The 22,163-nt window shown below is 42.9% G+C and overlaps 1 protein-coding gene across 16 annotated transcripts in view; it reads right to left on the bottom strand.

The window, feature by feature from the left end:
* Positions 1–22,163, bottom strand: part of KIF21A (kinesin family member 21A) — a 95,576-nt gene that overhangs the window by 11,367 nt on the left and 62,046 nt on the right. For 2 of the 16 annotated variants that reach the window (XM_083463262.1, XM_083463253.1), the window contains 13 exons: positions 21,140–21,208; positions 20,817–21,031; positions 19,867–20,020; positions 19,224–19,421; positions 17,602–17,703; positions 16,172–16,337; positions 15,680–15,700; positions 13,363–13,423; positions 12,147–12,201; positions 11,363–11,586; positions 6,965–7,075; positions 6,271–6,399; positions 3,497–3,535 (listed from right to left, as the gene is read on the bottom strand). In XM_083463262.1, the coding sequence (XP_083319388.1) occupies positions 3,497–3,535; positions 6,271–6,399; positions 6,965–7,075; positions 11,363–11,586; positions 12,147–12,201; positions 13,363–13,423; positions 15,680–15,700; positions 16,172–16,337; positions 17,602–17,703; positions 19,224–19,421; positions 19,867–20,020; positions 20,817–21,031; positions 21,140–21,208 (1,544 nt within the window). The remainder of the gene's footprint in view (positions 1–3,496; positions 3,536–6,270; positions 6,400–6,964; positions 7,076–11,362; positions 11,587–12,146; positions 12,202–13,362; positions 13,424–15,679; positions 15,701–16,171; positions 16,338–17,601; positions 17,704–19,223; positions 19,422–19,866; positions 20,021–20,816; positions 21,032–21,139; positions 21,209–22,163) is intronic. The other 14 variants (XM_083463266.1, XM_083463263.1, XM_083463255.1 and 11 more) reach the window with 7 other exon arrangements.

Below are 22,163 nucleotides of genomic sequence, written 5' to 3'. Positions count from 1 at the left end.
GGGGATGTTCATCATGCCGAAAGCAGCTTGCATGTTGCTTTTAGCATGGAATGTTTCCATTGCAAGCCAGAGTGGACCCCACAACCCTCAGATGTGAGAGCTTCTATGTGTACTCTCTGTTTACCTGGCTATGTACTCAACCTGCTCGGCAGCCCTGTGCTTGCTTTAAACATTGAGCAGCCCTTGTTTAAGAATACAGTGAGAGCCCTGACGAATCAGATCACAATCTCAATTTTCTGGAACAAGGACTGGTCGTCTTAGAATTTGTTGATGCCATGGATTTCCAGCAGGGAACCATTTCACACATTAACACACCGAACTGGGTTCAGAGCCTTGGGGAACCACAGGGAATGCCCCAACTATGATTTAGAATGAGAAGAGAGGGGCCCTGAATTTTTGTGTCACACAGGTCGCTGCTGAAATTCAAGACCCCAAGGTCCACCACTGATTATGACTTTTCCAGTGGTACCTTGGTTTTTGAGCATCTTGGAAGCCGAACGTTTCGGAACCCGAACACCGAAAACCCGGAAGTAATTGCTTCCATTTTCGAATGCACCTCGGAAGTTGAATGGCTTCCTCTGTGAGTTATTCAATTTTTCCAGCCCTTTGCGCCTCGGTAGTCCAACATTTTGGAAGTCAAATGGTCTTCTGGAACGGATTACATTCGACAACCAAGGTACCACTGTATAATATTGTTGGATTCTTGCGTTCTGTTTTGGTTCATCTCTTTGGGTCCCTGACAAGGCAGAAAGGTAGCAGGGAAACTGCACAAATAAATGTATGAAGGAATCGTCCATGTGGGGTGGAAGGATTGAAGGCCAGTATTCTCCCCAAACACGGGTGGCGCTGTGGGTAAAACCTCAGTGCCTAGGGCTTGCCGATCGCATGGTCGGCGGTTCGAATCCCCGCGGCGGGGTGAGCTCCCGTCTTTCGGTCCCAGCTCCTGCCCACCTAGCAGATTGAAAGCCCCCCTAAGTGCAAGTAGATAAATAGGTACCGCTTTATAGTGGGAAGGTAAACGGCGTTTCCGTGTGCTGCGCTGGTGCCGGCTCGCCAGAGCAGCTTCGTCACGCTGGCCACGTGACCCGGAAGTGTCTCCGGACAGCGCTGGCCCCCGGCCTCTTAAGTGAGATGGGCGCACAACCCTAGAGTCGGACACGAATGGCCCGTACGGGAAGGGGTAGCTTTACCTTTACCTTTTTATTCTCCCCAAAAGGATGCCTTTGCTTATTTTCTCATAGAGGCCGTTTCAGGTGAGGAAAATTTCCCATGTTTTCAACTCACTTTTCTAAGAAGGGCTTAGCCTTTACAGAAATTGGAAGTATGAATGGGTGCTTAGACTGACTGAATACATAAAAAACTGATCCAGGGCTGGAGAACCCCATACCATCTGAATGTTGTTGGTATTCAACTCCGATCAGTCCCAGCCAACATACTAATGATCAGGAATGAGGCAAGTTGATGACCAGCAACATCTAGAGAGCAACAGGTTCCTCCTCGTCCCTGAACTAAATTGACTTTCAGTCTGCATGCAGTTTTGGGTTCCGTTAACAAAAGCATTGCATCCATGGCAGAATTAACAGTAGTTAAGTCAAAGCTAAAATGTATTTTATCCTGTCAAATGGGGACACCAATAGCCCTTAAAGCCTCCTTAGTGGGCAGAAAGGTGAGCTGTGTGTGTGTGTGTGTGTGTGTGTGTGTGTGTGTGTGTGTGTGTTAAATTTAATTTAAGTGAAAGTATTAAATTGGATGCCAAGTCAGAAGGAAGTGAGTAGCATATACATTTTGAGAAATGCAGTCGAAGTTATCCTGGCAAGAAATGTATAGTCAAGGTAGATGCATGCAGCACGTGGAGCATTTAGACTTCTAACCTGATGTGGCACTTAAGGAAGAATTGGACCCAATTCCAGATTTTCCTTACAAATGCAATTGCTTTCGAACAGGGGAGAAACTGAATTCCCTGTTGCTTTGAAGCTCCAGCATTTCAGACACAATAAAGGATTGCAGAGATGCCTATTGAAAGCCCAGTGACGTTGCTTGCTTTTAAAAAAACCCACACACACACACACCCTAAAGTGGACTGTAGACATGCATAGTGCAAACCAGGTATCAGCAATAAAGAGAAGAGTAGAAGACTTCAGCAGAATTCTCAGGTGACACAGCAGAGAAGAGGTTACATATATCCTTTGAAAGGGCAGTGCATGGGTTGTGTGGCTGATACGCAATAAACTAACATAAAAACAACAACTACAAGGAAACCCTTACAAATGACCGTACTGGAGAGAGAAAGGGGGATGACTGTCCAAAGTACTGTGACAAACATCAAGGAGAAAAAGTGGGATGTGCTGAGAGATGCGCACATTGACCTACTTCCTCGGTTTAAATGAATGGAGGAGCTGTTGCAGGCAGAGGAGCTCTGTGTGCAATATAAAAGCTCACACATAGCTGAAAAATATGAGAATACAGTTGATCCTACCCATGGCCCCATCGCACTGTACTTTTACAGCTTTAAACAGCCACGGCTTCCCTCAAAGAATCTGGGAACTGTAGTTTGTTAAGGGTGGTGAGTGTACTTAAGACAGCCCTATTTCCTTCACAAAGCTACAGTTCCCAGGGAAGAGGGATTATTGATTGTTAAACCACTCTGGGAGATGTAGATCTATGAGGGGAATAGAGTTTTCCTAAGTACACTCAGCACGTGGAACAAACTATAAATCCCAGGATTTGGTACGGGGTGGGGGTGGGGAGAAGCGATGGATGTTTAAAGTAGTATGACACTGCTGTAAATGTATAGTGCATACAGGGCCAATTTGTCTGAACATGTAATCTGAATTCAGGATAATAAGAAATGGAACTCCTATCCCTTTCTGTATTCGGCTCATTTAGAAGTTGCTTATATATCTCCTAGCCTTATTTATAGAAAGGAAACACAGTTATCTCTGCTCAGTACCTAAACTATAGGAAATAAAAATGCTAGTAATTACTGCTATTTGCTCTTTTTTGGTGAAACAGATTTTCCCCTTCAGATATGTTATTCTGCCCATCTTTAGAATACAATATTATTGTGAACAACGGCACAGGATATACGAGGGGAAAACCCTGACTTTTACCACACAGTTCAATATAGCTTTTCGCTATCAACAAAGCAGATTGAGAACAACAAAAAGGGTGTATATTGACCTATCGTGTTTTCCAGGGATTTAAAAGAAAGAAAAATATGTGTTTAAACAAAAAGAAGTGAACCACACAAACACAAATTTTTGCCCATTGAATGCTATAAAAAGTACACATGCTGGACAAAGAAAAAACCCACACCAAATGTTTTACATTTCCATCACAATAAAAATAAAATGATGCAAGGAACATATGAATGTTTTGGAGGGGACACGGAATAAAGAAAGCCATGCAGAAAAGAGTTAGTTAACTTAAGAACTGCAGTAAGGTATTAAACATATCAATAAGATTCCAGAAGATGGGAAGGAGGAAGAGAGAGTACCTGTGTACCTCCGAGAGAGAGGAATCACTTTCATCAGACCTACAATGAACGGTGGTAGGATTACGGAAAAAGAATACAGGCATCAGCAGAGTAAAGATTCCATTGCAAAAAGAATGAACAATCGCATCGCTATGTAAGGAGGCTGCACCAGTTTGCAGACTTTACTGAGTTTAGTAACTCTGGGGGAGTGAGCCACAAAATCTGTATCTTTCCCCAGTTACCGTTCATGTCATAGAGACTCTTGTGCAAGCCATTTCCAGCTTCCTCAAGAATCCTTACAGAACTCGGTTGGGGGAGATCCTGATAAAATGGCTGCAACGTGCCTGCTTGCGTTTATGTTAATTAGTGCATGCATTATGAGCGGGGCTGGTATCTGCTTTGGAACCATGTTCAAAATTACAGTTATCTAGTTTAAAATAAAAAAAGATGTGTGTTTTCCCCCCCAAAAAAATTGAGATTTGGTCGTGTTATTTTTGCTTTTCACTTTGCAACGATTTAAAAATCATCCGGATTTAAAACATAGCAGTATTCCTTTAACAATTAAGGATATTGAAGCCTTTGTTTTGATAAGAAATCTAACGTGCCAAAATTTTGATTCTGGGTTACAATTGCTAAAGCTCAAAGCATACAAACAGCCGTAAATGTCAATAGGTTGTATCCAATTTAGCCATACTCAGAGTAGTATGTCTACTACTCATTGAAATGAATCCGCAAAGTTAGCACAGGTCCATTGTTCTCAGTGGATGAGCAGAACTTCGTTGGATACAATCCAGTATTTCCATTAGTGCATTGACAGCTTTAGAATGGTTACTACTTTTAGCTGGTATATAAAACAGCTACAAGCATGGGCTTAAACTACGGGGACATTTGCAAGCAACTGTTAGAGATATGTATAGTAGCTGCAGACTTGCCGGGGAAAACATTAGATCGCAACAGCAGAAAGATCAGCAACAGGAGTAAAAAAAGAAAAAAGCCACCAGCCTACAATCAAAAGCTGAGAGTTAAACAAAACTGGGCAGCGTTTGAAGTTCAGCAATCTTGCAAGAGAGATTCTGGATCAACTCAAACATGTCGTCACATGAGAAAAATAACACTTGGAAGCTAGCGGCATTGAGATGTCCCTCTCTGGGTCGTATCCTATGCCAACAGCTCTACCCCAAGACATAGTTACAGGTAGGTGGCCGTGTTGGTCTGCCGTAGTTGAAACAAAATTTAAAAATTAAAAAATTCCTTCCAGTAGCACCTTAGAGACCAAGAAAGTTTGTCATTGGTATGAGCTTTCATGTGCATACACACTTCTTCAGATAACTAAGTTTGTTATTGGTATGAGCTTTTGTGTACATGCACACTTCTTCATGTGCATGCAGACACGGAAGCTCATACCAATGACAAACTTAGTTGGTCTCTAAGGTGCTACTAGGGACACGGGGGCGCTGTGGGTTAAACCACAGAGCCTAGGACTTGCTGATCAGAAGGTCAGCGGTTCAAATCCCCATGACGGGGTGAGCTCCCGTTGTTCGGTCCCTGCTCCTGCCAAACTAGCAGTTCAAAAGCACGTCAAAGTGCAAGTAGATAAATAGGTACCGCTCTGGCGGGAAGGTAAACGGCATTTCCGTGTGCTGCTCTAGTTCTCCAGAAGCGTCTTAGTCATGCTGGCCACATGACCCAGAAGCTGAACGCCGGCTCCCTCGGCCAATAAAGCGAGATGAGCGCCGCAACCCCAGAGTCGGTCACGACTGGAACTGATGGTCAGGGGTCCCTTTACCTTTAAGGTGCTACTGGAAGGAATTTTTTGATTTTTTTACCCTAAGACATGTTGTTTATTTGAGCTGAATGAGAGCACCTGGAAAATTCATTTGTGTAGGAACACCCTAACTATAAGAATACTGACACCCGCCGAGTCGCTGTGCTGTTGAGCCAAGAAGTACTCTTGAGACTTAAAAGGACACAGCATGGAAAAACAGACGGTGCAAGCTGAAAAGGCCACTCTGCCCCACAACTGCCTTGAGATGGGTTGGGGTAAAAGAAAGCCAGAGAGGATCAGGCAGTGGTGGACTGGTGGTTGGGTGGTGAGCATGTAATGGCAGAGCCCTTCTCAGCTGGTCTGCTGCCTTGAAGCAACCTTCTCCCTGCGCCTCTTGAGCAGGCCCCAGCCCCCGTTTAGGGGGAATATAACTCATATATAAGGGACGCGGGTGGCGCTATGGGTTAAACCACAGAGCCTAGGACTTGCTGACCAAGTCAGTGGTTTGAATCCCTGCGACGGGGTGAGCTCCCGTTGCTCGGTCCCTGCTCCTGCCAACCTAGCAGTTCGAAAGCACGTCATGTGCAAGTAGATAAATAGGTACCACTCTGGCGGGAAGGTAAACAGCATTTCTGTCCGCTGCTCTGGTTTGCCAGAAGCGGCTTAGTCATGCTGGCCACCTGACCCAAAAGCTGTACACCGGCTCCCTCGGCCAATAAAGTGAGATGAGCACCAGAGTCGGCCACGACTGGACCTAATGGCCAGGGGTCCCTTTACCTTTAACTCATATAGAAGCACAAGAAATAAGATTCATCAGGAAACAAGAGATGGAACCGTGGCAATTCCATGCCCTTTCTAAAAAGCTACTTTGAGAGGTTGGGAGTGGGGACAAACAAGAGGAGAAATAGCAATTATACTTTCAGTCCCTGGCCAGAGAGAGCCAGAACATTAACATTTTGTAGCTATGTTTTCGGCTTATTATGTGCGCCTTGGGCGATGTGGGAATCTGGTCTTTCCCTTTGCGACTTACTTATCCAGCTGAACTGATGTGTTTCCCTGAGAAACAGTGAGACGACTAAAAACATTCAGTTCATTACGGGGCCGGCTTGGTGGGGAGGAAGGAGGTGACAGACTAGCCTCTGAGGTTCCAGAATCTGAGCTACAAGAAAAAAATCAAACATTAAAAGCCTCTTCAAATTAAAAGGGGGAAAAAAAGAAAATGAAATTGTTAGAGAGGTTAAAAAAACTAATGAAACATGCTTCAGAACAACTCATTGGTGCTCTGCTTGCTTAATCAAGAAATGCAGTTTTCATGCTCCCCTGACAGAACAGAAATATAATCCTTACACAGTTATTTTTTAAAATCTGCTGGCCACAAGATGGCAGTGTACTCAAACATTTATTGATTTTTAAAAGTTAAGCAATACCTAGAAAAGGGCAGAGTAAAATGAAAGAATTCAAGGATGAAAAAATATAGGGCTGTGTATCTTTCAAAGACACTGAAACCTTAAAAAAAAAGACAGATGTTGCATTGATATTCGATGCAATGAAAAGAAACTTCTTGAAGGAAAAAAAGTATTTATCTATTGCATTTATATCCCATTTTTCTTCCAAGGAGCTCCAGGTGGCTTACATTTTACCCTGACAACAATGCTTTCAATATTTGTAACTCTCAAGCAACATTATGTTTATTAATATACAGTATCTATACATATATATCTTACTGTTTTTGCTCTTTTGACTTTGGTTTATCTGGAGATTTCTCATAGGTTTTTCTCTTTGATAAAGGTGAGGGTTCTGGTAGTTTCTTTTCTGTCAGAGATGACTGCCTAGACCTGAGAGAACAGAAAACATTGCCTATTTCTTTTTCTGCTTATTTCTCTTCACTGAATTTTATTTTTGTTCTTTATACACTCTGAGTTCCAATTCTATACAACAGAAGCAGACAAAAATAAATAAACGAATGTTTTGAGGTAAATTCACAAGTAGGCATTTAAAAAAATAGCAAAATGGCATTAGGTGCTTTCAAGTTCCCTTTGTCCAGCTGCTCTGATTGTTCTTCATATACGACATCTAAAGTCCATGCCATCATTGTCCAAGTTTCCAAATTACTTCTTCATTTCACCCCAGTCACAAGATTTCAGTGGAAGCTTTGTATATATTCAGTTGCAAGTCAGAGCTGGTTCATATATGCATTGCTTATCACTCGATTCCTGAATGGGTAAGTAAAGTCTATAATGGGTAAGTAAAGTCTATGGGACGTGGGTAGCGCTGTGGGTTAAACCACAGAGCCTAGGACTTGCCAATCAGAAGGTCGGTGGTTCGAATCCTCGCGATGGGGTGAGCTCCCGTTGCTCGGTCCCAGCTCCTGCCCACCTAGCAGTTCGAAAGTACATCAAAGTGCAAGTAGATAAATAGGTACTGCTCCAGCAGGAAGGCAAACGGCGTTTCCGTGCGCTGCTCTGGTTTGCCAGAAGCAGCTTAGTCATGCTGGCCACATGACCCGGAAGCTGTACACCGGCTCTCTTGGCCAATAAAGCGAGATGAGTGCCGCAACCCCAGAGTCGGTCACGACTGGACCTAATGGTCAGGGGTCCTTTTCCTTTACCTAAAGTATATAAACCTCCAGATGTTGCCAAGAGAGAAATCCTATTATCCCTCACCATTGACCATGCAGGTTGGGGCCAATGGGAGTTGGGAGTCCAAACAACATCTGGAGTTTCTCCATCCCCATTTAAAATAATTTCTATATGACCTCTTTACTTAAGTCTCAAAGCGATGTGCACATTAAAAGACATGGCAGTATACAAAATAAAAAATAATTAAATATAAAATACAAAACGATATGTAGAATAAAATGCAGGTATTGGAGGGATCTTTCCTTAGATGCCAATATGAAATCCTCTAAACTAGGCATCCTTCCCAATATTTAGGTTTCATATTTACATATAGGAAGCTTTTTTCTACTTTTGATAGAGCCAATCACTGCAGTCTGAGTGGTACATCCCAGACACAAGTATTTTTCCACCTCAGAGGGAGGGAGATCTAAGAGGCCACCTTTCATCTACTTCTAAGTAACACCTTTAGTTTTTGCGCTGATATGTGACGTAACTGTAGAACAAGGCATCTGCAAGGAGGAGACAGGAAACCGTGGTTTGAAGTTGGCTTGTTTCAAATAAAAATATGGCTAAAATTATCCACAGTTTGTTGGGTGTGCAGAAATTCAGAAGCTTTTACTTCGGGTTTTGATTAACCATAGTTTGTTGTTATTTTCTGCGTTGTGGCCATAATGCCAAAATGAAGTCTTGTGGCATCTTAAAGACCAACAAATTTATTGTGGCATAGGTTCCTGTGGAGTGCGCCTGATTAAATGTGTTAAATGCGTTTCTATGCACTGCTCTGGTTCGCCAGAAGCGGCTTAGTCATGCTGGCCACATGACCCGGAAGCTGTACACTGGCTCCCTCAGCCAATAAAGCGAGATGAGCGCCGCAACCCCGGAGTTGGCCACGACTGGACTTAATGGTCAGGGGTCCCTTTACCTTTTTACTAAGATGGCCAGCATCTGGAAATAATGCTATGAAGACAAGGGACTGAGCCAAAGACAAGCAGAGTCGCCTACCTGCAAATTGCTTGATGACACAATGATGTTTTGACCCACAGGGGTCTTCAGAAGCCCTTTTCAAAGCTTTACAGACACCCTTTCAATCTCTGAAAATGCCATTTTCCCAGAGCCTTGCCCTTACCTGCTCCACACGTGACATCATTTATGACCTCTTGCTCAGTGATGTCATACATGACGTCATGTGCGGGGCAGGGGGCATGGCTTGACCCAAAAAGGCCTCACGGGCCAAATGGGGAGGGGGAACTGGTGGCCCTGATTAGGCAGGTGAGCGAGAGATTCCCCATCCCTGACTTTAAGCATCTTAGGTGTACACCCTAAAATAAATTAAAAGTGGTTCTCAGTAAATCAACCCATTTTAAACACTTTTGCATTTGTTGTGGAAACTAAAAGCAAACAAATATTGCACTGGAGCAAAGGGAATCAGTACACTGACTTCGAAAACTAAAGAAATGTGTTAAAAATTGCAGCAGTGGGGAGGGGGAAGATTACCTGGACCCTGGATTCCATGACAAAATAACTGATTTTTGTAAGTTGTGTGATGCTCGAAGATCATTGCTGGGTTCTCAGTCTTTACACTTTACTGTTTACCCTGAGTAAAGCATTTTTTTTTAAAGAGTGGGTGCAAAAGCATTGAAGCCAAGACTGTTAATAACAGTGCCTCCCAGGAGCATTTTAATGCTTACTTCTACTGCCACAAGCAACATGCATAAAAAGTGAAATTATTAGAAATCATTCTGAGCTGCTTGCTGCTGCAAAAAAAAGAACCGATAGCTTTATTGTAGCAAGTAGATTAATACAGAAAGTTACACATATTTTTCACTGTTTGCAATCTAGTTAATTTTACCAAGATCTTCCTCATATATGTGAGGGATTTGTATTTAAAAAGTTCTGTGTTATTTTACATTATCTAGTTAAAAATTCCTGTGTGGTGCAGGAATAAGATTCCTACACACTGTGGGTTAAACCACAGAGCCTAGAAGGTTGGTGGTTCGAATCCCCGTGACAGAGTGAGCTCCCGTTGTTCGGTCCCAGCTCCTCCCAACCTAGCAGTTCAAAAGCACGTCAAAGTGCAAGTAGATAAATAGGTACCGCTCTGGTGGGAAGATAAATGGCGTTTCCGAGTGCTGCTCTGGTTCGCCACAAGTGACTTAGTCATGCTGGCCACGTGACCTGGAAATTGTCTGCGGACAAACGCCGGCTCCCTCGGCCTATAGAGTGAGATGAGCGCAGCAACCCCAGAGTCGTCTTCGACTGGACCTAACAGTCAGGGGTCCCTTTACCTTTACCCGGAAGTGCTAACTGCTAACAGTAGTCTCATGAACCTTAATTAACCAATACTATTTACATAAAGAATGCAGCTCATGTTTGTAAAACAAGTGGAACGCTTTGCTTCACGGGGCGTTTGCCTAAGCTGTCAGTTTCGACTTTTTGTGCGCTGAGCCATCACATGCAGCAGCAAAAATGGAGTATGATATTGGTAGGGTCCCAAGATATTTTAAAAACACTTAGCGGAAGTTCACTTCAATGGGGAGAAGGCCAATGTTTCCATTCTATTTGTGGACCGACTTCACCTAGCAGAGACCTCTAGTAACTTAAAAGAAAGGGCAGCCTCCGCCACAACCTTCCATAGTGTTTTAAAGCGTCTTCCCAGACTTCAGGAACAGATTTTTCAGGGGCCTGCTATCTAAGCAAGTGGGTGCTTCTGCTGGATCATATGAGCAGATCAAATGAGTGGAAGAGCCACATCGGATATGATCTAATGCAGGGATGGCCAACTCCCAAGAGATTGTGATCTACTTTCAGAGTTAAAATCTGGCAGTGATCTACCCCTGTCTTTTTAGGGGTGCAGTTCAAAGTTGTTGAGCTTTCTTGGGGAGGAGAAAAGCTCCGTTTTGGGGGGATTAAGGTGCAGGCTTCTTGGAGAAGGGAGTTCCGTTTTTTGGGGGGGGGAAGGCAAGGGAACTAGGGGTTAAGTCACTCACAAAAACATCGCTATGGTCTTCCCTTCCTGAGTTGAAACAACAATGGAGGGCAGGACAAGGGGGTGAGGCAGAAGTCAGATTTACCTACGCAGAGGAAAGGGAGCCAGAGATCAACCACGATCTACCAAAACATCATGGTACCAGTAGATCGCAACCGACCTGTTGGACATCCCTGATCTAATGGATCCGCTCCATTCAAAGTATTTCAGATAGACTTTAAAACAATTTGGTTTTACAACAGCACTAGAAAAAAAAAATCTTGCAGAAACTGGGGCTTATGGTACATGAATTAGTGCTTACCAAAGGGGGGGGGGGGGGAGAAAGATCAACTTAAAAAACTAAGCAGCCATTTTGAGGTAACAGCAGAGCAGAAGTTAGAGAGTGACGACGGCGACAGATTTTCCCTGATGAGATCCTAATTAGCACTCCAGTTCATAAAAAGCCACGGGTCGTTGCAACCTAGCAATCATGCATGTTAGGGTGCCAAACGAAAGTTAGTGCATTGTGTGAAACTTACATGCCGCCAGTCTTAGAAGGCAAGACTGCCTGCGAGGCCTCCCTGTCCCTAACAGCAGGCTCTCTCAGGTCAATGTTCACTGCACCTTCCTGAGTTTCTGCAACAGGCGGAAGAGGGCCAGCCATAGCCGTGCTGTCTGCACTGACTTCAAGGGTTATGTCACTGGCTAGGTCACTGCTATCAGCATAAAGCAATTCCATCTGAGTCGTCGTCCTACGGCGGGCCTGCAATCAATTGGAAGAGGAGAATAAAAACACTTTTGCATGAAGCTCCAAACGGTTTGCATATATTGTATGTGTGCTTATCCCTAAACCCTGCCTGACTACAATTTAAAAATACAAATCTGTCACCATTACTAAGTACCAGATCTACTTCCAGATTCACCTTCAGTACCTGGCCAGAATCAGGATTCCCATAGCAAGCTTAGGAGCCTCCCTAGTTTCACTGTAGCCCAGACTGCTGACAGACACATGCAATGCAAAAAAAACCCCAAGCTTAGTGCAAAAGTCATTTCTGCTTTTTTGGTGGGGGAGCTGATTTGCACAACATGTTACGCCAAACTAAGGCTGTACAATATCAGAGCTCACAGCCTCTTCACTCCTCTCAGGTTCATTTTAATCTCTCGCTAAGCCATAGATGGGCTCCTGGTGTCAAGCAAACCAGAAAGGTTGCAAAAATTGTTTAAGCGGTACTTGTATTTGGGGGTGGGGGGGGGGTGGAAGGAGGTAACAGAAGATGCCATAACTGCACAAAAGACTGCTATATTAGTATCCACACATCTTACCTTGTTTTTAGGCTTGACTTCGCCGCAAAGCTTCATGAGGTCTGAAGATAAAGAACTGTAAACGAAATTAGCAATTTAGCAGGGATCTCTGAGAAACAAGACAACTCCCTCCCTCCTTGGGCAGCTAGCCATGACAGCAGCTACAGTGAGAGAGCTTTGAGTGTTATTTCATGGTTAATACCTACACATAAATAAATAAACCTCTTTCACCCAAGCACATAGCTTTCTTCTAACTACGACTTTTGAGCTGACTTTAGGTTAGTTCAAATATGCAAGGCTTCACTTGACGCTACAGTCGTTGGGAGATCTTAGTGCACGGCACCCTTTAGCAGCCTGAAGGTGGGCTGGGTGGGCCAGAAAATGGAGTGGGTGGGAGGAAAGGCTCAACATGGTGTTCCCAGCAGCAGGAGGAAAGGGAAGCTGCTGATATATTTGAGGCAGGTCTCAGGGCAAGGGGAGAGGGAACCTGGGGTGAGAATGGGGTGAGGAAGGAAAGATGGTTTGAGGGAGAAGGAGAACAGAGTATAGCAGGAAGGAAGAGGGAAAAAGAAGAAGCTGAGACAGCAGAGAGGGAGAGATAAGGAAGATTTGCCACAGAGGAGGAGGCAAGGGACTGGCAAGCCTGAAGAGGTAGGAGAAAGGTTTGGGGAAGGCCACTATGCTACAAAACAGACATTTAAAGCGAGAGGTGAAGGAAAGGGTACCCAGACTGGCAGAGCAAGGGAGCCACCAGACAGTGACTGAAGTGAAGGCAACACCTTGGGGCTCTGAGGACCTCAGAGCTCTTCAGAAAGGATAGGAAACTTATCAAAACCATCTTCAAGTGAAGAGTAAGCATGTCTGACATGGCCCCAAATTTTGGGTTTGTTTCCAGAGTATGTAGAGGCAGGACAAACCAATTGGCCCAGGAAATCAGTGAAGCAGATAAAGAGATTCGAGGTTCTTTTTCATTCAGTTATCTGGGAGACCTGGCTAAAGCCAGGCCTCCTGGTTTATGGATATGTGAAAATAAGCCAAGGGTTGGAGCCAAACAGTGTTGCTGCTAGTTAGAGGGGGAAGTTCACTATTTTGAGAGTTAGCCCCTTGCCAAATTGCTCATTCCTCAGTTTGCTTAGAACTGGCTAAGGAACATTCCGAGAGAGGGTCACATTAATTCATTGCAAATAAAATCCATTTTAGAGGTAGCTATTGGTAACTGTTTATGTTCTTTTCTCACCTTCCTTCTGCCCCGGGGCTATTCAAAGGAGCATCTTCATCAGTGCTATCTTCCACATTTTCTGGAAAATTCCCAAAGTCGTTATTTTGTTAGACAGTTTCACACGCAGCATATATCTACCCCAAAGGCTCCTCATATTACCCAAAACAAGAATGATATGCACTGCCTTCCATATTTTAAACTCTCACACTTAATTCATTTTTTACTTAAGGTAAGAGTTAAACTGAACTAGTTTCCCATAATGTCCCTGATGCTGAATCTAGTTGCTCGACTTCTTTACTTTCCCCAAATACCCAGGAAGAATAGGTTTTCTGTTTGTTTTTTGTTTTGAATTGACAAACCATCACATAGGAAAATTATAAACGTATCACTAGGAAAGCAGGAAGGACAAACATAATATATTCGGCATAGACATATAATATCCCTGTATACCCGTTTTTCATTATGGCTCTGAATAAATATTGAGTTGAGGGGCAGTGAGAAAGATAGATGGGGTGTATTCTATTTTGCATTCCTTTAGCTTCTACTTTGACAAAACACTGCACTTGACAGACAAACAACCATTTGGGCCCTATAAAGTGAGATGATTTCACTACTCTACATTTACACAACAGCTTCCTAAACATCTACAACATCAATAGAGGGAACAGGAAGGAAGAAAAGCTACACAGATGAAATGGAACCTGCAACAAACAGTGCCAGTGAGAACTATTCGTCTGCTCACACAAGAGAAAGAAACACTAGCATGCTTGTCAATTACAGCCACAATACATCATAAACACGCCAGCATGCAGGGATATGCCAAATGGACGAGCCCATAATAAAATGTACCACCCGTCACTGAATGTATACCAAGTTTATTTCAGAAACATATAGAGAGAACAGTGGGGAGACAAGACAAAAAGGTAACTGTGATGTCTCTAGGGCCCTTTGGGGTCCTTTACCCTGCTGCCACTCAAGGAAGGCACTTGGTGAACCAGACTGAACAGATGTCTAGCTACTATGGTTTTACCAATGGAACTATATTCACCATAACGCACATCGAAACCAAAGTCAGTACCTGGAATCAGCACATGCACAAAGCAACTGCTAGGGTCAAGGTTGTAAGCTGCACCATTCAGGCAAACTTTTCCCACCCTCATTGTGCTCCTCAAAGCACCATGTTACCCACATCTCTCATTGTACTTCTTCTCTTCGCCCCACACACCCCACAGTTGTCTACTTCTTCTTACTCATCCCCATCTCCTGGAAGACTGTGGATACATCTGCTCATTACTTAGCTCCAGGATTGTAACTTGGAAGAGAGATACTGCGCTTCCAGTTCACATGCTCCCTTCCCTATGACTGGAAGGACAAGGGAGCCACTGAACTGTGGAAGACGAAGAACTTTCTGTTAATTGTTCTACTCACAAACGAAGGGTAGGAGCATGTGAGCCTGAAACCTACTCCAAGTCTCATCCTGGGTTCGGTTTTAAGGACCAAGAAACATACACCCTTTAAAGCACAGCACCACATTAACTTGAGACTGCATTCTAGTGGGTATGCATGGAGCAAACCTTGACCCATTCATATATTTATGTGGTATGGCAGTAAAATAGTGTGGCTGAGGAGCTTGACATAAGCTCCAGCTCTCCAGATTGCCTTCAGGCCATCAACGCAATGGACACTAACGCGGAGGAAGCTATACAGAACATCTCGATGAAATAAATTTGAACAGAATAGCCTGACCAGTAGCTTTCTTTGATTACTGTATGGCAATTTTAAAAAACCAGAAAACCACACACCTGTTTTACAGTTCAGTATGAATGTTTTCGCCACCCATTTGCATGTACTGAGTTATAGCCATTGCTTAACTATGCAATACACAACTTGATAAGGCACGTTCACCCTAACACATGAATTTTAAAACAAGATTCCTATAAAGCACTCATCGTCTCTGTGTTGCTAAAATGAATTTTAGAGTTAATCTGGGGGGTTTTTTTCTGGGGGGAAATGGTTATGTGTGTTACAGCTACAGTAAAAGAGAGCAGCACATAAATGTATCAGCAGATAGTGTATCAGCCACAGCATCCCGGGTGAAGAACGAAAAGCTTTTAAGTACATTCACACTGTTTGCATTCGTGCCTGTCTCAGTTGTTAACATCCAATATTTTGTAAGAAGTTTGTGTCTAAGGAAAGAGGACTCTGAGCGTATCTCCTAAACAGTGCATGCAAACTTTTATGTATGCGTACGTTCTAAGATGCGCCAGTTAGTGTACACGTGTATCATTAGTATCTCATGCAGCTGTGAGGTACACAGAAAGCTACATATACTTACCCAGCGGAACGCTATCTAGGTCTGTGTAAAACAACAGCGAGGAGGAAACAAAAAGCAACACTCCAATCAAAACCAATCCATTTGCAGAGTGGGAAATAAGAGAGTCCTATGTTACACTATAATCAGATTAAACCTATCAGAACTAGCAGAATAGATGCCATAAAGTACACATCACAAGTTTGTTTCTTTTATAAGAGAAGTTAAGAATTTTATTTTTTAAATTATTCCAATTTGTAAGACACCTAATTTTGTTTTGTTTTGCTTTTTTAAATTACCCGAATATTGAATTCAAGCTATAAAACAGTGATTAACTATGAGATTTCCTGATTTTCATTGCTGGGCGCACTGTTATTTGGGGGGAATACCTTTACATGCACAAAAAGTACAGCATCTATTCACAAAGCACCTTATTTGAAACACACCTAATAAAACATGCATCATCGGCAAACCTAGCATGCAGTATAATTCCATTTTGTAGAGTATTCAAATCACCTTGCAAGGCATGGCCTAGTAGAGCATCAAGTTCAGGATTTAATTCTGCCTTCTCTTTCAACATGTGGAACAGCAGCTGGTTTTGCGTTGCACTGGTAATTTCTGTTTGTTTGAGGCGTCCTTCAAGTACTTTAATCTGAGCTTCCTTCTGAGCTGCTTGGAGACCCTGTTAAAGATGCAAAAAATAGTTTGATTCTAAATAACTCTACACAAGTGGGCGGGCATAGATATTTATTGTATCTATGGGTGCCATCCTAGAAACCAGGTATGTCCAACAGGTAGATCGTGATCTACTGGTAGATCACTGGACATCTGTGGTAGGTCACTGGTAGATCATTGGCTCTCCCCAAAGAAGCTCAACAAGCTAGGCTCCCCTAAAAAAAAGCTCAACAACATTGACCTGAACCCCCAAAAAGGGGGTAGATCACTGCCAGTTTTTAACTCTGTGTATAGATGGTAGTCTCTTGAGAGTTGGCCATCCCTGCTATAAACCAATGGATGTTTTGCTACCATTGCATTATCTGTATGTGAACTTTCCTTTACGGCGACACAATTTTTAACCTTTGGCCCTGGGGTGTCCCGCATACTGTGAAAAACCAACATGAATATCAACATTTAGAAATACTTTCAACACATAAGGGGGTGGGGAAATGACCCGTAGAAACCATTTCCCCCTCAACGTACACCAGAGATAAAGTCTTGCAAATGTGCAATCAACTTTTCCAATCTGGCAAGAAGCTTTTCTGTTGACATGAATCATTTGGGCCAAAAATTGCTTCTCTGTTTTGGCTTTATTTCTGTTAAAATAAATAATGACACGGTGTAATATGTCATGTGTTATTGCTTATCTGAGGTTGTATTTACCTACTTTTAAGACCTGCTGGGGAACAGATGATTGCCATTATGTCCTCATATGTAAAACAACAGAATTCAATGAGGGTGTACTTTCTTTTTCCCATGGCTGTACAGTGGACGCTCGGGTTGCGAACGTGATCCATGTGGGATGCACGTTCGCAACCCGCAGTGGCGCGGGTTGCAATTCGGCGCTTCTGCACATGCACCAAAACCTGGAAGTAACCTGTTCCAGTACTTCCGGGTTTTGGCGCATCCGTAACCTAAAAACGCACAACCTGAAGCGTCTGTAACCCGAGGTATGACTGTATATAATTCTTAGGGGGTGAGAGGGGGGTTACTGTGTATATTGGGCACCATCCTACGATGCCTCCCATTACAATGGGACTTTTGGTTTCTCTCTTCCTCCCTCCAACATCCCCCATGCACTTCCCAAATCTGTCTCAAAGCAGATTTTTGGACTATACCGTTTTAAAGTCTAACATGCTTGTGAAGATCCGGCAATGTCACCCAGCCATTAGCCCATGCTACTGGTAATCCAGTACAAGACACAACAGGGTTCCCACCAGGTGTGTTACCTTATTAATGCCCATTGTAAGGAAATGGTCAAGTAGATACCGAGCTTCTGTTAGAGTGCAGGCATTGATTACCGCAGTGACGTCCAGAATCTCTCCTTCTTCCTGCATAAATCAAAGACAGCAGAGTGATTAGTCAGGGGGGGGAATCACATGAATGCTATATGGCTGTTGTTGTTGTTTAGTCGTTTAGTCGTGTCCGACTCTTTGTGACCCCCTGGACCAGAGCACGCCAGGCACTCCTGTCTTCCACTGCCTCCCGCAGTTTGGTCAAACTCATGCTGGTAGCTTCAAGAACACTATCCAACCATCTCGTCCTCTGTCGTCTCCTTCTCCTTGAGCCCTCAATCTTTCCCAAAATCAGGGTCTTTTCCAGGGAGTCTTCTCTTCTCATGAGGTGGCCAAAGTATTGGAGCCTCAGCTTCAGGATCTGTACTTCCAGTGAGCACTCAGGGCTGATTTCCTTCAGAATGGATAGGTTTGATCTACTTGCAGTCCATGGGACTCTCAAGTCTCCTCCAGCACCATCATTCAAAAGAATCAATTATTCGGCCATCAGCCTTCTTTATGGTCCAGCTCTCACTTCCATACAACACTACTGGGAAAACCATAGCTTTAACTATACGGACCTTTGTTGGCAAGGTGATGTCTCTGCTTTTTAAGATGCTGTCTAGGTTTGTCATTGCTTTTCTCCCAGGAAGCAGGCCTCTTTTAATTTCATGACTGCTGTCACCATCTGCAGTGATCTCGGAGCCCAAGAAGGTAAAATCTCTCACTGCTTCCATTTCTTCCCCTTCTATTTGCCAGGAGGTGATGGGCCCAGTGGCCATGATCTTCGTGTTTTTTTTAGGTTGAGCTTCAGACCATATTTTGCACTCTCCTTTTATCACCCTCAATAAAAGGTTCTTTAATTCCTCCTCAATTTCTGACATCAAGGTTGTGTCATCTGCATATCAGAGGTTGTTGATATTTCTTCTGGCAATCTTAATTCCGGCTTGGGATTCATTCAGCCCACCCTTTTGCATGGTGAATTCTGCTATATGGCTATGGGAGTGTTATTCCGATAGGGACTTTTCAAAATTAAAGTGAATTCTATTATGCCAGAATATTTAGAAAAGTAGCACAAACAAAGCTTCTTTTAAGAGATATGATTATTCGGACTTGCAAAAATCAACTAAGTGCCAAATTTTCAGCACATTCAGCTATATGTAAGCATAAGGATATTTCAAGCAAAATCTATTGAAAATGTAGAACTGAGAAAGGATGAGAGACAGTCCATAATTTACAGTTCAATATTACGCATGTTTACTCTGAAGTTGTGTTCAAGGTGGCTTACTCACAGTCAAGCACCTATAGCGTTGCAGCCTTGCATAGCTATGTAGGAGGGTATTCACTTACTTATGGCTTTGATTTAGAAATAAAATTATTATGAAGCCGTACGTATAGCTAGATCTTTAATCTAGTTCATAAATGCAACAAAAGCTGGCTCTGATGTTTTAATTTGCATGCAATTCGTACAGCACATAAATGCAGAAAACTGCAGAGTGCAATTACTAGCTGAATAAAAGAAAATTAATTCCCTACCTGAACATAATTCTTTCACAAAACCTTTGGGGCTGACATACCTTTGCTTCCTCCATCTGCATGATATTTGCTTGACAGTCAGAAATACTGTCATTGATGTAATCTATATTTGCAGTCAGTGACTCCATCTCTTCATTGATGTTGTGGATGTTTTTATCGGTCTCTGGGCCACCTTCTTTGATAACTCTCTCCCTCCTTTTGGAAAGCTTCTCTTTCCTTTTAGTAAGTTCTTCACGTTGCTGTAATTAAAATGTGTATGTGAAACACAAGTTGTGAAAATCAGCCAGCCAAATGTTTTACAGTAGAATATTAAATGAGATAAAGCAGACATGACTTTTCATTGCATTTCTGTGGGAGGAAAACACATTAAAGGGTGGTTCATACATGCATGTACATAGCTAATTAATATACACTTAATGACTGGAAACTGAATATATAAACAGGTTCCACTGAAAAGCTCTGTGAAAGCTGGAGGTAATATGAAAATTCAATGGTGGATTTTTATTTTCCAGGTCCATTTTTTCCCATGCCAAAACTAGCAAAAACAGAATCATGTCTCAACAAAAGTACTTTATTTTTCACCCAATAGAAAAGTGGCATTTTCCCAGATGTTGCAAGTAGATGAAGGGGTGAGAAAGAAAGAAAGAAAGAAAGAAAGAAAGAAAGAAAGAAAGAAAGCCCTACCTTAAGTAGTCTATTCATGTCAGTCTCCATATTGGATATGGTCATTTTCTGCATAATGATTTCAGTCACCCTCCGTTCGAGTAACTGCCACTTCATTCTCGCTCCTTTGGAGGTGTAAACTCTTGTGGTCATCGCTTTTCTTTGATATTTACTCCTGCAAGCAATTCAAAGATTAACGTTGTTCACATAAAATCCAAAATATATATATAAAAAAATCAGTACTAGTAATCATAAAAGAGAACACTTTTAATATTTGAAATCCGAGGGGGATGTGTGACTCTTTTTCAAAAAATCTTAAATCATGTGTGTTCAGTATCGCAGATTGCTTAAAACAGCCACTTGTTTCCTACAGTGTCCTTCTCACTGTATTCAAACTATTCCTTCAACTGCCTCATGCTAGAGAGATAAAGGAGCAGACCTCAAATATTCCATTGTATGAAGGTACTTTACTCAAACACCTGTCATTTAAACCATGGGTAGGCAAACTAAGGCCTGAGGGCCTGATCCGGCCCAATCGTCTTCTAAATCTGGCCCGTGGACGGTACGGGAATCAGCGTGTTTTTACATGAGTAGAATGTGTCCTTTTATTTGAAATGCATCTCTAGGTTATTTGTGGGGCATAGGAATTTGTTCACTTCCCCCCAAAAAATATAGTCCGGCCCCCCCACAACGTCCGAGGGACAGTGGACCGGCCCCCTGCTGAAAAAGTTTGCTGACCCCTGTTTTAAACCATCACTTGTGTTCTCTTCTCACTCCCATGCAATCACCACTGTTGTTGTACAACCTGCCTTCTCCTTTCCTCTCCATCACACCCCAAACCCATCCACATCCAGGATTATAACGCAGCACCATAAATCCTCCTATGGGAGTTGCAAAATGACGTTTTTAATGTCTACAGGAAGACAAGACTACAAGAGTAGCAGGGGAATAACAGGTTTGCCCCTCATTACCTGGTTCCATTGGTCGTAGCTGCTGGCAATGCTTGGACCCTTGCTACGGGTATCCGCATCTTCTGTTGTGACGCTGCTCTCGATCCTTCATTGTCTACCGATGACACACTAGAACTTGGTTCGTGATTCGCCTGCTCAGGCAGACTCAGCTTCCGGCTTGCCCTCCCAGCCACCTTATCAGACAAAGGTCTTGCCTGCCGACGAAGAGCTGTAACCTAAAGCAGTGAGACAACAGTGTCTAATAAGGACCTATTTAATGTACAAATTATAGGAATTTCAAATAATAGCTTGCACTTAATTGCAGCACTAAAATAATCCGGCACCTCTTCTGTTTTCCGGCGTAGAACAACTTCCTGATTCCTCTTCTGAGCCTCCAGAAGTTTTAGCTGATGCTGTAAAGAAAAGCCAATAAGAAGTCAAGGATTTGGATACTTTTAAAAATAGTTATTTTTTTATCTATGTCATTTTAAATTCTTATTGATATTAATGTTGCTTTAGATTTTATTATTTATTTGGGGGGGAATTTCCATTTGGTTGTAGCTTTCGATGTGCTTTATTTATTGTCTTTTGTTAAGTTGGTAATTGTGTAAATCTTGTCATGCTGTAAGTCGCCTTGAGTATTGTTTTAGCTATGAAAGCAGCATACAAATAAAATGATGATGATGAGATACAATTCTCTCAATACCATCATTCAATTAATTGGGACAACCAGCCAAGGAAGGGGGACATTTGTTGATATTTCCTCTATAAAGGTAAAGGGGCCCCTGACCATTAGGTCCAGTCGTGGCCGGCTCTGGGGTTGCGGCGCTCATCTCACTTTAGTGGCCGAGGGAGCCGGCGTACAGCTTCTGGGTCATGTGCCCAGCATGACTAACCCACTTCTGGCGAACCAGAGCAGCGCACGGAAACGCAGTTTACCTTCCCGCCAGAGCGGTACCTATTTATCTACTTGCACTTTGATGTGCTTTCAAACTGCTAGCTGGAAAGGAGCTGGGATTGAGCAATGGGAGCTCACCCCGTCGCGGGGATGCGAACCGCCAACCTTCTGATTGGCAAGTCTTAGGCTCTGTGGTTTAACCCAGGTTTAATGCTTATAGGGGTAAGCATTAAATAGTAATCCCACTTCACATACAAGAACAAGAACAGCACAGTCCTATGGACTCAGAAGTTCGTTCCACTATCTTTGAAAGGCTTGTTGCCAAATAAGTATGCACAGGATTGAAATCTTCCACAATGTGTTAGCAAGCCAGCCCCATGAATTAACTGCTTACCAATACCATATGAAATATCTTGCAGAAACGTATCAGCTGAAAACTGTATTCTACTTTCATTGCTGGCTTAGTACAA

This window comes from Podarcis liolepis (assembly GCF_965112155.1).
Source record: "Podarcis liolepis genome assembly, chromosome: 10".
Classification (NCBI taxonomy): domain Eukaryota; kingdom Metazoa; phylum Chordata; class Lepidosauria; order Squamata; family Lacertidae; genus Podarcis; species Podarcis liolepis.
The sequence above is the reverse complement of the archived record's forward strand: the minus strand, read 5'-3'. Positions and strand labels throughout refer to the sequence as shown.